The sequence below is a fragment of the Gambusia affinis genome, linkage group LG19 (genome assembly GCF_019740435.1).
Source record: "Gambusia affinis linkage group LG19, SWU_Gaff_1.0, whole genome shotgun sequence".
Taxonomy (NCBI): Eukaryota; Metazoa; Chordata; class Actinopteri; order Cyprinodontiformes; family Poeciliidae; genus Gambusia; species Gambusia affinis.
The window spans coordinates 20,335,555-20,353,576 of record NC_057886.1 but is presented as its reverse complement, the minus strand read 5'-3'; the positions used below and the strand labels follow the sequence as shown (position 1 = coordinate 20,353,576).

The 18,022-nt window shown below is 39.9% G+C and overlaps 3 protein-coding genes across 10 annotated transcripts in view; 1 reads left to right on the top strand and 2 right to left on the bottom strand.

Moving 5' to 3' along the window:
- The window catches only part of LOC122821462 (potassium channel subfamily T member 2), a 45,543-nt gene extending 37,930 nt beyond the window's left edge, over positions 1 to 7,613 (bottom strand). The window contains exon 1 of the mRNA XM_044099406.1: positions 7,129 to 7,613. Within this exon, the coding sequence (XP_043955341.1) occupies positions 7,129 to 7,217 (89 nt within the window). The 5' untranslated portion in view covers positions 7,218 to 7,613. The remainder of the gene's footprint in view (positions 1 to 7,128) is intronic.
- A 1,189-nt stretch (positions 7,614 to 8,802) lies between these two features.
- qtrt1 (queuine tRNA-ribosyltransferase 1) lies at positions 8,803 to 13,519 on the bottom strand. Its single transcript, XM_044099403.1, has 9 exons — positions 13,162 to 13,519; positions 12,823 to 12,891; positions 12,265 to 12,403; positions 11,978 to 12,172; positions 11,725 to 11,863; positions 11,564 to 11,639; positions 11,337 to 11,446; positions 11,035 to 11,119; positions 8,803 to 9,209 (listed from the first exon to the last, which is right to left on the bottom strand). Exons 1-9 carry the CDS (start codon positions 13,447 to 13,449, stop codon positions 9,057 to 9,059), a joined length of 1,254 nt encoding a protein of 417 aa, XP_043955338.1. The 5' UTR covers positions 13,450 to 13,519; the 3' UTR covers positions 8,803 to 9,056.
- A 147-nt stretch (positions 13,520 to 13,666) lies between these two features.
- dnm2a (dynamin 2a) overlaps positions 13,667 to 18,022 on the top strand; it is a 29,997-nt gene continuing 25,641 nt past the window's right edge. For 5 of the 8 annotated variants that reach the window (XM_044099399.1, XM_044099398.1, XM_044099397.1 and 2 more), the window contains exon 1: positions 13,669 to 14,118. In XM_044099399.1, the coding sequence (XP_043955334.1) occupies positions 13,958 to 14,118 (161 nt within the window). In that variant the 5' untranslated portion in view covers positions 13,669 to 13,957. Of the gene's footprint in view, positions 14,119 to 18,022 lie in introns of all 8 variants that reach the window. The other 3 variants (XM_044099402.1, XM_044099401.1, XM_044099400.1) reach the window with 2 other exon arrangements.

The following is an 18,022-nucleotide window of genomic DNA, read 5'->3' as shown; positions in this document are numbered from 1 at the left end:
TCCATTCAAATTAAAGCTTATAAGTATCTTATTTGATAATTAAACGTATTTGCCAAAGGCAAGGCTGATCACATGAAAAAATTATGTACAATACAATTTTTATTCCCAGATTTCTGGACAGAAATAGCTCATGGCGATTTGAGGTCCTACATGAGCAGAATACAAATCCTTTGTGAAAATCTCGCTCACACACTGTTAGGCTAATAGATATGAATATTGGCATTATTGAGAGATCATGTTCTGCTCTGTTCTCACTAGATTAGGATTTGATTAAAAAAATTAAGAGGGAAGGAAAAAAATTATTGGAGCAGCGCCAGTTGAGAAGGAGACAAGTAAGAAATTGTTTTAAGATCAAAAGCCTGTGATTTGTATGACAGTGGTTTGATTGCAGCTGAGGAGATTTTGTTAGCTTTTAGTCAACTTTAATCAAATCAGACATTTGAGTTAAACTCAGATAGGAGTAACATTTTTGCATTAAAGCGCCAACCGACCTTTATTGATATTCCCCAAGATCAATTGTAGACACAACAGAATTTTGGTAAAATAATACAACTTCGGGTGCCAGGTTGACAAATATTAAACTCCGAACCAGACAAGAAAAATAGAGCTATTTCTGGACAATCGGCCATAGTTTAGGTAAATACGGGCAGTTTGCTTGACTGGCAAAGTCCTCAACAGTCTGAAGAAGATTTGTACTTGACTGTTTAGTCATCTGGCATTTCCTCCAAACAGAAGCCTCTGACTCACTGGCAAAAAATATAAATGTTGGTTTGATCAGAACAGGCACCAGAATGTTCCCAGTTTAATTTCTCTAAAAACTTCTCCAACAAAAGGATGAGTATCTGCGTGCTTCTCACTTACAGTGCAGAAATACAGAACGGTGGGAGCTCTGCAGAAACCAAACTTAACTCTTGTTTCAGTCTGCAGAGGCACATTTTTCAGGTGCAGCTCAATAGCTACTTACTTATTGGTATTTTTTAAAGTTATTGAATGAATTCAATTCAAATAACGAAACTAAGATTCCAGGGTTTATTTCTGGAAGGTTTTACATAAGACAAATTAAAAAACTAAATTTACTGCAGACAAATTAGTTATGTCCAATTGTTGTCTATATCCATGTATCCTGATAAGGTCATGGAAGGGCTGGTGCCTGTCTTCAGCTGTAATTGGGTTAGAAGTGGGTTTCACCTTGAACATGTCGCCAGTTTATCACACAGCAAAACATCGATACACAATACAAACAACCATGTGTGCACACACACATACACACTCACTCCTGAGGATAATGAAGATCAGTAAAATTAATCTAACGTTCTAGGAGCCCTGTACTTTGAAATATATACTTCACTTTTTGAATTTAGGAGACTCCCTATGTAAATTTAAGTAAGTTGCATCGAATTTACTGAGGGCCAGCTGTATCTATGTTTTTGTGTCATTTGTCAAAAGTATAAGACATGAAATCCATGAAATGTATTATTTTCTCTGTCTCTGTAAAAATGTAATTAAATTAAAGAAACAGCAGAGGTGAAAAAAAATTGGTTTATGCAATGCATGGAGACATTTTTCAGAGAAAAGAATAGGAGATCCCCATGTGTGAAATTAATCATTAAATCAAATTTATTCTCCAAAAGTCTCAACTGCAATCTTGTTCAACAACTAAATCACATCCCACTGGGCTTTAGGAACGGTTTTGAATAGAGAGAGAAAAAGAAAGATTTGGAGCCACTTCAATCAAATGCAAGATACAGAAAAAAAGGACAGAGGGGGGCTGAACATTAAATAAGGGTGACACATGAGACACACACACACACACGCATACACACACACACACCCAGAGGGATGCAAACAGAAAGGAGAGAGGAATAGACCGGGCCCACTGAGGGTGACAGAAGAGGTATTACTGTGTTCTGTGATGTAAGATTTTTTATTTTTTTTAAAGCACAGCCATGTGTGTCGGGGAGATAAGTTTTGTGTAAACATACTGAGATTCGGATGTTTGAGGTTGGATGTGGTCCTACTGGATAAAAGCAATCTGAGCACCGGCAGCAAATGAAGGATGCTAGAAATGAAAAATATTAGATTTATGGACCAGGGCGGATAAACTCTGTGTGATTCAGCTGTAATTAAGTTTCTGTCACTATCAATCATAGCTCTCAATTTCCCTCTAATCAGTCCATTTTCCACAGGAGTGATTACTCCCCAGGCGCTGACATCAACACGCTGCGCCGCTGCATGACCACTCTCTCCACTGCCACAACAGCACAAATATTTGCGGATTAAAGCAGCATTCATGCATGCTGATGGCACAAGTCAAAAGGAGCCAAAAAGAGTGACAGGTGTGCAGAAATTCAAAGAGGTACATTTTCAGATAACGGTATCCTTGCAGCAAACTCTTCAAATCAAAATGCAAAATGGATGCAGAAAATAAAAAAAACATCAAGTGGAAATGATTATTTCAACATCTGAGCATAAAACACTCATTTATATACTGCTAAGGGATTTTAAATCCTTTTTGTAGCAGAAATAATACAATAGACAATTTATGTCAATAGATAAAGTTACATTATGTTGGCTGGTTTTATTTTTGCATCACTATCATTTCAATCAGCCGTCAACTTATGAAATTTGTCCTCCGGTACAAGAGGTGTCAGTGATGTTTTTGCATGTGCAACATGTTCTTCTAAACCTCACTAAAGTGGGATTCCATAGGTTTTAAAATTGCCTTCACGGTATGTCTAGCAAACTTGTTAGTGTACCGACTGTGATCAGTTTAGCTCAGTTTTACAGACAGAAGGCTTCTCATTTTGTAAAAGAAATCGCTGCAGTGATGCAGAATTCACAGTTGAAAACGGAGACAGTAAGCCGCCGGGTCCCCGAAGCAGAAAACAACCCCAGCTGGTACAACAGTCTTCTGCTGAAAATATGTCTTCAGCTCTGGACTGCACTTGTTTACAGCAACAACTAAGGCCCTTGTCTTCTGGCAAACTGTCGTTTTGCTCTAATGAAGGTCACATCTGCACCATCAGTTCCTGTTCTCAGCATATGCATTTACATACTGGAGGTAGTATTATGTTGTTGTTGCTTTTTTTTGTATTTACTGGATCGGTTGGTTTGCTCTTGGGCTGAAATTCTCTCGCTGGAAGTAAATTTGATATTTTTGGCATATCTCTCTAAAGTCAAGACCTCTTCTTATTTCTGTTTTCATCCATCCATCCATCCATCCATTTTCTTCGGTTTTATCTGTGGTCGGGTTGCGGGGGTAGCAGTTTCAGAAGGGAGGCCCAGACTTCCCTCTCCCCAGCCACTTCCACCAGTTCCTCTGGGGGAATCCCAAGGCGTTCCCAGGCCAGCCGAGAGACATAGTCCCTCCAGCGTGTCCTGGGTCTTCTCCGGGGCCTCCTCCCGGTGGGACGTGCCCGGAACACCTCACCATGGAGGCGTCCAGGAGGCATCCTGACCAGATGCCCGAGCCACCTCAACTGGCCCCTCTCGACGTGAAGGAGCAGCGGCTCTACCCTGAGTCCTTCCCGGATGACTGAGCTTCTCACCCTATCTCTAAGGGAGAGCCCAGCCACCCTGCGGAGAAAATCCATTTCGGCCGCTTGTATCCGCGATCTCGTTCTTTCGGTCATGACCCAAAGCTCATGACCATAGATGAGGATGGGAACGTAGATCGACCGGTAAATCGAGAGCTTTGGTTTTTGGCTCAGCTCTCTCTTCACCACGACGGACCGGTACAGCGCCCGCTTGACGGCAGACGCTGCACCAATCCGCCTGTCGATCTCCCGCTCCCTTCTTCCCCAATCCGTGAACAAGATCCCGAGATACTTGAACTCCTACACTTGGGGCAGGACACCCCCCCCCCCGACCCAGAGAAGGCACTCTACCCTTTTCTGGCTCAAGACCATGGCCTCGGACTTGGAGGCACTGATCGCCATCCCAGCCGCTTCACACTCGGCTGCGAACCGCTCCAGCGAGAGCTGCAGATCACGTCCCAATGAAGCCAAAAGGACCACATCATCCGCAAAAAGCAGAGATGCAATCCTAAGGCCACCAAAACGGATCCCCTCAACACCCTGGCTGCGCCTAGAAATTCTGTCCATAAAAGTAATGAACAGAATCGGTGACAAAGGGCAGCCCTGGCGGAGTTCAACTCTCACCGGAAACGAGCCCGACTTACTGCCGGCAATGCGGACCAGACTCCGACACCGGTCATACAGGGACCTGACAGCCCGTATCAAGGAGCCCGGTACCCCATACTCCCGGAGAACCCCCCACAGGGCTCCCCGAGGGACACGGTCGAACGCCTTCTCCAAGTCCACAAAACACATGTAGACCGGTTGGGCGAACTCCCAGAACCCTCCATGAGCCCAGCTGGGCTCCATGGGAAAATGCCCGGCCACCAGGCACTCGCCATCGTGCCCCCCATCCAGGCTTGGCTCCAGAGTGGGGCCCCGGTGACCCGCGTCCGGGCGAGGGAACACGAAATCCAATGTTGCTGTTCGTCATCGGGGTCTTTGGGCTGCTCTTTGTCTGGTCCCTGACCTATGACCTGTCTGCCTTGGGTGACCCTAGGGGCATGAAGCCCCAGAAAGCATAGCTCAGTTTTGTAAAATTAAAAAACTAAAGAAATATTCTGTTAAGGTATTTGGATGAACCTCCATTACTTATTAGCACAGCTTTGAAGAAGGTAGAGTGAATGCTTGTTTATATAAGTGGAAAAGAGTCAAAATTCCCACAAGATTGTACCTACTTATTTTTGCTCATGTTGTCAGGTAGCACAAAATGTCTCTTTATCACAGTAAAGCAAAGTGTCCAGTGTGTTGATGATGTTTGAAATCAACAACATAAAGTTAGCTTTAGAGCCACAGACAGTCCCTTATCCCCTTAGCTTTTAGGCTGAAGGGGCATGCATCCACCCAACACCACCATGTTATGGTCGGTGAACCTAACAAGCACACAAAACTAACAGTGTACCTGAAACACTGTTAGTTTTGTAGTTTTTCCTCATCAAACGTCTAAGAGATCTTCAGAATGTCTGTTTACAAATGTGAGATAGACTTTTGTGTTATTTAATTTTTTTTGCCATCAATCTATCACATGGATACAATTTTGCCCAGTTTCTCGTTCTTTATAATATTAGCATTAACTCTAACATAGAAGATTGAGGTCATCCGTTCTTTAGACGATGCTTTTGGTTCTTTTTGTGACCGTCTGGATGTGCCGTGAATGTGTTCTCAAGATAATTTTGACAGGCTGACCATTTGTGGAAAAGTTTTTCACCCTTCCATTATATATTGGAGTCTCAAACACTTAGAAAAACCTTTGTGAAACATTTCCAGTCTGATAAATGTCTGTGACAGACTTTATGCTGTCAGAGACGTTCTCAGGTAAAATAGTAACCAAGCCTGAGTGTGGATAGTGAAATTAAAGCAAATCAATTAAAGTAGTTAATCATAGTTCACACATGATTAAGGGTGATAACTCTATTTTCACATAGGGCCACAAGTAATTATATAACTTTTTTTGGTACAATTCTGACATTTGCTTGATGATCTGATACATTTAAATGTAACCAAAACAGCAAAATCTGCAAGACAGCAAAGAGTGAGATTGTACAATTGTTCTTTCATTGATATTTAAAATAAATATGCAATTTCTTGGCATAGGTTACTGTTACATAAACATATTTCTGACATATTCCAAAGTAACAACTATGTAATATTATACAGCCCTGACATTAGGTGGTGGAATAGAAAATGTATTTTTTGAGATGTGAACAATGACCAGCATGTGGTCTATGCTATTCACCTTATAGATTTACTATGAGGAGAAATTAGCTTGGAATCTTATTGTTCTTTTTCTTTTTTTTTTAATGAACATCTGGGGAAGCCAGTGAAGCATCAACACACACCATGAGTCTTGAACCACAGTACTAGTCAAGTTGATGGTTTGGCCAATTTAACAGTGTATATTCCTTTCCTCTCCGTTTCAAGAGGATGATGTAACTGCACTGACAGAGAGAATCCCTTCTTGTCTCGCTGACTTAGAAAAAATAAAAGCCAGCAAAACCTCTGTAATCGGGTCTCTGAGGTCACGCTTCACTGGAACATCAGTCCTTGGGCAATAGATGACAAATTTCAGAAGGCCAGAGGAGCTACAGGCAGAAAGAGCAAACAGGTTCAGGCTTCTGCTGGGCAGCCAGTGACCCAATGGTCAGGGAGGAGATAAACTGCATGATATTATTTTCCGTCATTAAGCTGCAAAAACAGGAGCCATAAACTGTACTAAAAGAGAGAGAGAAAAAGCCAATCTCTGTATTATCACATGGACATAACTACAGTTCTCCTATTTGGTATGCTGAAAATGTTTAGACTTGGACTGGTGAGTTCACCCAATTATCAGATTTTAAAAACACCCACTCAACTCCACAAGCAAGTCCTCTGGTCCTTGTTTCCACCTAGCAACAAGACACATTGGGCCTGGGGAAGGGGGTAAATATTTCCATTTGACAGCATAATAAAATGAGCTTATTAAAGCAACAAATTTCATACAGCACGTCAAATCGGCTGCCCTGCAAAGTGGACTGTAGGGAAAGGTTAATTGCCAGTTATCCAGGTTGACTGTCTAGGTGGCAGATGTTCTGTTAATCTCAGAAAATGTGGCATTGAGGGATGAATATAAGTAGGAGAATGTTTTCAATGGGCTTCTTCTTGTTGGTAGATTTTGCTGAATGACTTGTTCCAAATCCCCCCATTTGCACTTTTTCTTTTAAAAATGTACATAATAAAGCGTTGTATGTTTTTACTGCTGGCCTCCTGCTCTCATTTTGGTTTTTAAATAAATTAATTTGAATACTGGAGTGTGCAGTTTCCAGTTACGATTTGTAACACTCGCTTTTGCGCACACAAGGAAAAGAGGAACTTGTTGCAACATCCAACAGGTCGACAGCGTGGCTGCTTCATACACCTGAAGCACTGAGCTTTGACATAATGGGATCATTGTGTCTCTGCGAGCCACTTCTTCTCATCCCAAACTGATGTGATGCTCTCCCCGTTTCAGAGATGCGCAACAGATGCAGCGCGCCGTGCGTAAAACGCTACAAGGAGAGACAATCTGTTATCTTACCTGTCATCAGTCTGCCAGTCCCCGAGCAACAGGTCTCGGAACCGGTACCGAGGCGGCAACGGGAGCACCTCCTTTTCCAGTTCAACCATGGTTCACCTCCCTCATAAAAACGGAGCTGGAGAGAAATAGCACCTCAAACCGCACCTCCGGGCCGAGAAGGTGGCTCCCGGAACCAACAGCTCCGCTACTCTTCCTTCTGCTATTCACAACGTAAATGAAAGACGAATACATTGGTCCGTCTCATGGCACTGTCCTCAGCCTCCCCCCTTTAGAGAAAAATCCACTTCTTCTTTTCCAGTCTGCGCAACAACAACAAAAAAAGAGCAGCTTTACTGCAAGTCGAAACGAGGCAACAGGTCGAGGAAGCTTATCCCTCGGTGCTTGGAGGGAGGGGAGACTCCACTCTCAGGCTGAGCGCAACTGGTTTCTCTCCCAACAGCAGCATCCTCTCCTCCCCGCCTGAGCTCCACATGGACGCACTGAGGGGCAGGCGCGCACAGAAAGGGGACAGCTTGCAGATGCAATTATGAAATCACGGCTTAGAACAACATAAAAATAGCAATTAGCAAAGAGCGATCTTCACAGAATCCACACTGAATTGTGACAGCAATTACTGCTCTGCGATCTGTCCCACATTCACCCTTGACCCCCCAGAAATGCCAAACACACTCAGAAGAGGCTCAGAGGCGTGGAATTATCCGCGCTTTCTCTTTTATTTATTTTTTCACCTCAACTCCACTGCTGACTAAATAGTCACTTTAAGGTGGATGCAGTTATCTAAAATTAAGTTTGGAAAAGCACAGCTGAAATGTACAACGGAAATTAGTTGATTTGTAGATGGTGTATATTCATTGGAAGACATTTAACGCGATTTTGGGTGGCTTGCCAAGTAAGCTGAGAGCTGTTATTTTATTCATAAACTAAATTTAATTAGAATACTCAGTGGAAGCAGAAGATGAGGAAAATAAACTCATTTTCATCAGGAAGAACATGTTGGTTTCCTCACTTATTCCTATAAAAAAAAAAGAAAAGTAATTTCAACAGCCAACATATGTAATGTAATTTTGCAACAAATTCACTATCTTTTCTTTAATGCAACACCCGACTTTGTGCAACATTTTACTTTATCTACAACTCAGAAGATGAAACGGCATTAATGTTCTGGAAAAAGTAATGAAATTCATATGGGGTACTTAGGAGGGCTGACAACAGATGTTATTCAAATTAACCTCCATTAATTAATATTAATCTCCTGGCCCTGGCAAATTAACACTTATGTGAGTTCAGGTGTTTATCCAATAAGGAACACTCATTTAATTAGATGAAGAGCTTGGCGTATGTGTAATTTGATACTGCTGTGTTTGTGCACTCCAAATCTTTAATCTACCTTTATTTGATTTATTAACTTTTGCTTTATACTCATTTTGGAAGCAGAAGTTCAGGAAGATGCATCTATTTCGCCCTCTAGTGGTCATCGAAGAGCAAACATACAATCTGCAGGCAGCCAAATTGAATCAGCTCTAGCAGGATGTGATGAGATGCAAGTTTTAAAAAAACACAACCTTAATAGAGATAAGCCCAGAATAGCACTCTACAGTGGTGAAAATAAAACAGTCTTGAACTATATTACGTTTATAAAAGGCTTGACAGAGAAGTAAAAAAGAAATCAAAAAGGATTTCTTCTGTAACCATGGTAACCAAAACAGCTTATTTCAGAAGAAACAGTCGTGTGTTTCAAACCTAATTTAAAGCCAATTTCCTCCTTCAGTGGCTGATTGTGAAATTAGGTATTTCTAAAGACCTTAAAAATGCAAAGAGTAGAAAACAATCTTATGTAAAAAAGTTATTAAAGTTTTTCTTTTTTAAAAAAAATAAAATAAATCAGTCTGTTTGATGGTTCCCTCCATTCAGAGTCCAACTTCAAAATTCTACTCCAAAGTCACATTTACAGAAGCCAAAGCCTCCACCGCCCAGCTGGGGTACTGATCCGGCGATGGAAACATTCGCTTCATGAATGTCCGTATGAACTCAGGGAAGCAGCCTTCCACGATGCTCTGCCTCACAGAACGCATCAGGGTGAGCTGTACAGAAAAAAAAACATTCATGAGCAGAACAAAGGATCATTTGATTACTGTAAACCTCTAGAGATCCATTATGATCTGCTGTGCATTTTCTGAGAAATAAAAGGTCAGCTTCAGGTCAAGATATTCTGAGCAGTCGGAGTTTTATACAGTGGCAGCAGAATATTTATTTACGTTATTACTGAAGTCTGTTGAATTCTGATAAATCATTAAAACAGATTGAGGAAACAGGAGTGCCTAAGACGCCACACTGAATTAAAGGTGCAGTAAATAACAGTCGGTGACATCAAGAGGTTCAATTTGAGAAGGCAACAATGTCAAATAAGAAGGTCTCACTTTCACCTCCAAACTATTTTGACTAGCTCGGTTTGGATAAATATCCTCTGGGGATATTCTGGATTTTTTAATAGGTCTTTTGTGCTTTGCAGATTGAAAGGAAGGGATTCTGAAAACTGCCATTGCCTCCCAGGGATAACATCAGGCACAAGTAGATTATTATCTAAAGCTTTTAGAACCTGGTTGAACATTTCTGATTGTTTGTTTTGTTCTTTAAGTCACTGGTAAAAAAACAAACAAAAAAAAACTTCTGAGGGGGTTTAATACAAAAAGTGTCATTGTCCTGCAGGGAATGGGATTTTTAAATAATGTTTTGATACCTAACGGTGTTTCAGGTTTTTAGGACTTAAAAAGTAAAAATCCTCGTAAATAATTTCCATTGTGTGTATGCGTTTTTTAAAATATGATATTCTGTAAATTTCAGCTGAAAAACAAACCGATCTGTTAGTGTCAGAAATTTTAAAAAAGAAAAAGAGATGCTATAACCTGGGTGCACATTTAAGTGCACCTTTAAACTAAAAATTTGTTGATACACAAAATTCTGCCTTATTCAGTTGAAATTATTTATCATTGTCTTAAACTGTCCCCACCTCCCTGCATGCGAGAGGAACATCTATGTGAGCAATTCATCAATATCTACCAAGTGATATTCAGTCATTTCTAATTCCTTACTAACGCTTTGAGTTTGATAGAAAAATCAATTTATAGGTTGTGATTTTCAGTTTAAAACTGTTACAATAATAAGCAGGTGCACAATACATCACTGTGACAAAAGGTCAGCATTGGACAGGGTAAATTCATCCCATCGATATTTCATTTTAAACAGGCTAAATGCTTATTTGGAAGATATGAGCAAAGTAAAAACGAAATTGGGCTTCAGTGATGAGCCAAAACTATAACAGCTTGTGACTGCCAAGATTCTTAGATTAAAAAAAGTCTCCATTTCTCATAAAGCAATCTAATGATGCTGCCAATATTCCTCCCACTCTTCTTCTTAACTCTTAAAGTAAGCTTTTATGGCTCATAGATTAAAAAAATGACTTTTATAGCTATTCTGGTGATAAAAGGAGCCACTGTGGAACCAGAATGAGCAGCTTTATTCTTTGGCAAAGCGACTGCATTCTGTCTGAAACACAGTATTATAACAACACTATTACATTTTTCCAACAGCTCCTTGTTTATGTAACTGTGAGGCTTTCCATTGAGTGCATTACACTTAAACAACAGGACAGTTTGTGTTGCTTGAAAACAAAATAATTTGAGAAAAGGATAAGTATAACTAGGCTGAATATTTTTGAAACCATCTCGACTCCAACTGAACGTTTTCTCACGTAATCTAATACACTAAACAAATCTAAAAAAAAATAAAAATGGAAATACTAACATTTAAATAATGCATTCAGCAAAGAAATTTGCTTTAAAACGAGTTATCTGATAATACTAACAATTCAAAGTTACATTGAGCTTGTAGGATTTTTCTGATACTGACCTGGTAGGCAATGTTGTGAATGGTGATGTGATGCATAGCGGCAGTGTCACTCTTAAACAAAGCATGCAGGTAGGCCCGACTATGTCTGAAATAAATAATAACGTTAAAAAAAAGAAAAAGACATTCCTGGGTTAAATACATTTCAAGCATTTTCTGCTGACAACATAAGTCACCACTGATAGGTTGATAGGTCAGATATACATTATTAACAAAGTTTCAATGTAAATTAATGAAGAATTAAAAAGTAAAAGCAAAGTTCAGCTATTCCAGCTTGAAATGTAAATGGTTTTTCATTCACTTGCCTTTTGCAGGTGGGACACTGGCAGTCAGGGTCTATAGGCTGAAAGTCTTTGGCGTACTGTTTCTGCTTCACCTGAAGAGACCCCCAAGGTACCAAGGCAGAACCAAACCTCTGAGGAAAGACAGCAATCATGGTCACAGACAAACTTTGAATCACTTATCAATGTGGATCAATCACCTTAAATAAAATGTTCCATTTTTTTTAGCAGGTGAGGTGAAGGGAGCTTACTGCAGTGCGGGTTGGGAAGACGCAGTCAAACATATCGCATCCCAAAGCGACACACACCACCAAGTCCACGGCATACCTGCCCATGTGAGGGATACACAGAGATTAATGGCTCAATAGCAAATAAACAGCACAGTTCTTGAATCATGTGCATAAGAACACACCCGACACCCATCAGGTAGCGAGGCTTTTCTCGTGGCAGATGGTCAGTGCTCAGTGTGACCATCCGCCAGAAATCGTCCTTTTCCTCTCCTCCACTCAGGCCGCCAATGGCAAAACCAGGAACATCACGTTTAGTCATTTCTGCATGAAGACAAACAATGAGAGAGGGAGACTAAATATTGTAAACTTCCAAGAACAATGAGTCTTTAAAACTTTCAATATGGGGGGTTATTTTTATATATTTTCTTTTTTCACCATCCAAACAGGCCTTGCGCAGCTCTGTATCTAGTCCTCCCTGGATGATGGCAAAAAGGTTCTGTTTATCTGGATGCTTATTAGCTGCTATACAGCGATCCAGCCAACGAATGGATCTATGCATGGCTTCCTCCACACGCAGTCCCTTCACAGTGCTGCTGACCACATCATCCAGCTGCATCATTATGTCTGACCCTGCAAAAGAGCAAAAGACATAATGAAAAGCACTGAAAAGCATTAACAATTAAAATGCTCTAAAACTAACTTATAATACACATTTAGCTCACCCAGACTGTTTTGTATGCTAATGGACTTCTCAGGACTCAACAAGATCTCTTTGCCATCATATGGGGACTTGAATTTGACCCCTTCCTCTGTGACCTCTGAGAGTTCAACGAGAGACACCATCTGAAATCCTCCACTGTCCTGAAAGAAAAAGAGGAAAAAATAAAGTTTTTCATATAAATCTTATTTCATATCCCCTCGAGTCGATATTTATTACAGGGCAGTACAGTATTGGAAAACTCTACGATTTGAATCATTATTTTTAAGTATTGTTATGACAATAGATTTTTCTTGTGTCATTATAACTTCCATCACTCTTTGCGACCCACAACATCGGAGTAACTACTGCAGTAAGGCTCCAATTAGAAGTATTAATGCCAGGAAATATGTAATTCCCTGACATTTTGATAGAATTGCTGGAAAATAAATAGACTGTGATATTGATTATGAGATGACAACATATTTCCAACATATTATGCAACCTTTGTGTATACTACAACAGACTTAAAGCCGAAACTTAGCTCCCAAAATCTTTTTCAAAAAGTTTAAGGTACACTTACAGTTAGAAGATTTCTCCTCCAGTTCATGAACCCGTGTAAACCGTTGGCTTTTTCTATCAACTCAGGTCCCTTGAGATAGTGAAGTAAGAAGAAAATACCTATTTACACCCCCTTCTAAAAGCACTAGAAGGCAAGGTGAAATTAAAATTTCTGGTATATTTTTTTCCCATCAAAAAATACAGCGAGACAATACATTAATGTTTCTTCATTGATTTCGCAGGCATTTACATCTGGTAACATCTGGATTTAGAGTTAGGATTGTAACCATATGAGTTCTATATCGGTGAAAAATTAGCAGTAAAAAACAAATCATCCATCAGATACCGTTAATCTACCTACCGGCCTCATGCCCAGGTGGTACGTGTTTCCCAAGCAAATCTGACAACCGAGACCCTCCAGTTGATCCGACGTGATCCCCTTCAGGGTTCCTTGTGTACCAACAGGCATAAAAACCGGCGTGCTGACGCTGGAGTGAGGCAGAGTCAGATCACAAGCTCTTGCTTTTGTCACAGGACATTCTGCAATAATCCTCAGAGTAAGAGGCGGGACGGTGGCTAAAGTTTTCTTTAAAAACATGCTGTTTTCTTTGATATTTCCATCTGCTTCAGAGGTTATGGTAGCAGCCATATTCCTCCGACCGTTGACATGTAGTGGAAACGACCGACAGTTGGTTTGACCAATTAGAAACACGTTTCTTGCTCAGCAAGATGAACACGCCTTTTGAACACCCAATGAAAACATAGTTATGAGGAGAGTCTTCTGGATTAGCCAATAGACATCTCAGTTTTGTAAAAAAAAAAAAAAGTAGGTGGACATATTCTCACCGGTTTCGATCTGACGTCATGTCCTCAAACCGGATAGCGTTTATGTAGAGGAAGTTTTGTTTTGCGAGTTTTCCGTCCGTTTCGACTCGCCGAGGTCCTAATTTATGCGCGTTAAAGAATACAAAGTTATGGTTCTCTGAATTACCCTTGTCAGACAGGCGCACCGGTTTTTGAAGTGAGATTACAAGAAGCGAGCTGCTTGAAGCGACGGTGCTGAACACTTTCAGAGTAACCCGAGAGCAGCTCGCTGCTAAGCTAACATTAGCCTCCGGTCTGCGGTGTGTTGAAGGGCTGTCTGAGCTAACGAAGCCATGGGGAACCGGGGCATGGAAGACCTGATTCCCCTAATCAACAAGCTACAAGACGCCTTCAGTTCAATTGGTCAGAGTGTCAATTTAGACCTTCCTCAGATTGCTGTGGTAGGCGGACAGAGCGCAGGGAAAAGCTCTGTCCTGGAAAATTTTGTTGGCAGGTAAGCGAGAATGGTTAGGATAGATATCGGTTGCAAAGATCTTTCTCTTTCCTCTTGTTTGTGTTGGTACGTTCTAAAAATGCATGCTTGCTTGTAATAAGAGTATTTCGGCAAGATATTTATTAAGAAAGTTAAATTAACCTAGTAAATGTATTCCTGGTACATGTTCAATGTAATGCCTTACGGCATGTTGTAAACCAGCCTTTCTTGTAAAGTGGCTTCAACAATGTGCCTTTCTCACTAATAGGTTTGTCACATTCATTTTTCTGTTACCCTTCTCCCCCTTTGCATATTTAGAGCCACACCCTGAAATTTTGATAGAATTCATAGTAATCAATAATTGTTACATTTGTCAACTGTAAAAGCTCTTCCGTGCAGTGTTATTTATTTCAGGTAGTGCAGATGGAGAATACTTCTCGATATTGTCACAACTTGCTTTGGCCTGCTGATTTTTATCTCGACTATTCTTTAGCATAAAATTAAAGCCTACTGTCACAAATGTCAACATGTTTCTCCATGGCCTCACAATTGTATCAGACACAACTTCCTACACAGTCTTCCTCTTTTGATTCTGTTTATGGTTAGCGTTTAGAAATGAAGGAAATATGAAAGACCTGTTTTTGTTGTTTGGAGGCTTGAAGTGACATTGCTTCCCTGCAGCTTGGCTTTCTTGTCTTCCAACAAGTTTATCCTTTTGTACTCTCCCACATACGCAGGCAGTGAGGGTAAAAATCAAAACAAGTAGTTTTAAAGAAACTGGTTTAGCAGGTTTCTGCCCCATTCAGTGTTACTCACATTCACAGTGCAGCACGGTATATCCTGCACTGGAGAGACAGTACATGGGTGGTAAAATGACATGCTCAGTGATTGTCAGATAAAAGCATATTTGAAACAGAATGTTTCTCTTAGGCAAGGGTAACTTTGCAGACACTAATGTATTTCTACTTGGTGCACATTAATTCAAATGACTTGATGCAACATCACTCGATACATGATCATTGTATTTCAGAGGGCTCTGATTTTTAAAATATGTGTTATCCTTTGTTCTGTCATTTCCATTTGTGATTTCTTTCCACTGCCTCTGCAATGATTAGAGTTATTTTTGTTCAGTTGAGTTTAAAATGCCATTTGTTATTCTTCCTTTGATGCAGTAAAGAGCACTTTACACCACCAAACATTATAACACAAATGCTCAGTTAATACTCTACCCATGGTGCACTGGCAGTGGTGTGCATGTGACTTTGAGAGCAGGCAAGGTGAGTTGTTCAAATCGAAGCCATCTGTTTAAGGTGGAGCCTTCCTACAATATGGAAGTACTCGGGTGGTGCTCCACATCACTATAACAACAAGCAGGCTCATGAGTCACTGTTGATGTTAGGGTGTGTTTGAGCCCAGGAGGAATTGATAACATAAATGCTTTGTCATGTGTTGAGTTAGTGGTTTTTTTTTTTTTTTTTTTGTCAAAAGGTATTGTTTAATTGGATGCTTCAAGCGCAGATTTTTTGTAGTGGTATTACACCGTCTGCAGTGTATAACTTTGTTACTGCTGATTTATAGTTCACACTTTGACAAAGATTGTGTTTTTTATTGTTTTGCATAGTAAGATTAAAATCTTTGTCCAAGGAAAAAAAAAAACATGTATTTTCTACAATTAAAATGTACACATAGCATGTCTTGACATGCATTTCAGACAACAACTAGTCTGATCTTGACAGAAAAAATGTTTCCTCTTTTTGTCTCCCCAGCGTGAACTTTTTGCTGACTTTGAGTTGGTATATTTAGAAGCAGTCTTGATCTACAGACGTACTCGTTTCAAGCAACAAATGTCTTGCACCAGTATTTTTGGTGCTGCCCAGATTTATTTCATTTCATTAGAAAAATGACAGTTTGACCAGAAGACTCCTTTTCTGTAATTTCTGGTATTGTTCCGATTTTTCATCCTTGGATGTAGCCATGACTGAAGTCTTGGTGATCCATCTTCTTGGAGTCATTTAAGTATGATTTGTTTATGAAGAGCCTTTTAGTTATTTTGCAGCCTCTATTTTAAGGAAGGTAACAGTTCCTCGATCTCTAGCTTTTGATGCGGCTGCTGCTTTAGTAATTCTTTTTTTCTGACTACATCAGTGGTGTTTGATTGTTTCTTGGTTCATCAGTCAGACATTTTGTTGCTTAGAGGTTCAGAGGTTAGCTTGGAGTAAAAACAGATAATATAGATTGTAAAATCAGTTTAATAACCAATGTTTTCCAGGTTTTCTAGATTGGTTTCAAACACTGGCATCTGTGTTCACAACATTTGCAGTTTTGTTGAAGTCGCACAATTAGACAAATGTTTCTTAGATGTTTTAGACCCACTTCCTGTCAAAACCTTGTGTTTTGCGTAACATGTTCATTGCCGTGTTTCTGTTGTTCCAGTTAAAAAAGAAACATTAATTTTCAGATATCACATCTTTGTGCTGTTTGCTGTTATTTTCTCACTGTACCAATGTTGCTATTTAGAGTCAAACCATGTTCACAGCCCTAATTAAGGATGTTGCCACTAATTCACATAAATATATAATTGACTATGTTAGTCTGTCCACACATAATGGTTAGATTTTTATTTTATTTTCTCACAACAAATGTAACGACTATCTTCCTCCATTTAGCTCAATTTAAAGAATCGTCTGTTTAACTGTCTGATGAGCTGAGTTATTCAGGTTTTTAAAATTTCTCCATAGTTGAAGTTGTCTGAAGCGTGGATGGACTTGGAGTTAGGTGTCATCATACAGGGGAAGTTGACCTTTTTGTTTGGTTTTCTTATGAAACACATCACCATGTATGATGATCAGCTGAAGAGACACACGGGCATAACTAATGTGCCAGGAGTAAAAAACATCAAGCAGCATGATTTCTTATTTTTGAGCAGCTGAATTCATCTTGTAGTTGGACCTTTTGTTTCGCCTGCAAAATTTTAATTGACTATAATGTACCGACAAATGTTTGACTAAAATATGAGTTGCTTGGAAAACAGTCTTCTATGTTGCAACTAAAGTAAAGCATGTAGTAGATTCTGATTCTCTGCCTTGGAGTTTGCAGTAATAAGTATTTCTGTTGTTTATTTCCTCTTCAGTCTTGTATTTGAAATTCTGGACAGTGAGACTTTTTTGAATAACTTATAAACAAACAGCAGTAGCAGTAACATAGCAGTTCATCTTAGAAATGGTACCTTCCTGGCACAGCCACAATAAAATAACCCACATCGTTAGCTGTATTTTAAATTATTAATTTTTGCGTTGTGAAGTCATCGTACTTGGTAATTCAGATATTATATCTGGCATTGCAGACTGGTCTGGGTGAAAAGAGTTTTCAGATTTGTGACGTAAACCATGGCAAACAAGCCCTGAAACAATTTGCATAGGTTTAGGCAAATTGTTTGTATAGCTGTAGGCTGCTGTTTGTGAGCGATCCATCCAGCAGTTGAACTTTGGTGCTTTGTCCTGTTAACTAAAAACCTAACTCCTAAAATTAGAGGTGCATCGATTGCAGTTTCCTGTCGCTCACCGATCTTTAAAAAGCCTGACTTGCCGATATCAATTATTTTTTCTTCTTTTATAACTGACGCTGCCAGAGGGCACTGAAAACTTTCTAAATCTAGCAACAGAGTTGCCAATGATGATGTGACTATTGTCGCCTCAGGACTGTGCAGTGACCTTCTGGGCAGGTCTGTCAGTCAATCCTCTCTCACTGCAGAGTAAAAGCAGACAGTGACAGATTTTCAGACCTTTGTGGAGTAAAATCGGTTTGCAAGTATCAGCCAATTTTCAAAAATTAAGTAAAAAAGCACTTAGTTTAAATCAAAGTTGTCTTAAAAAGTGGGCATTATCTCAACTCTGTTTGGTGAAGCAAACCTCCTCTCATCTGTAAA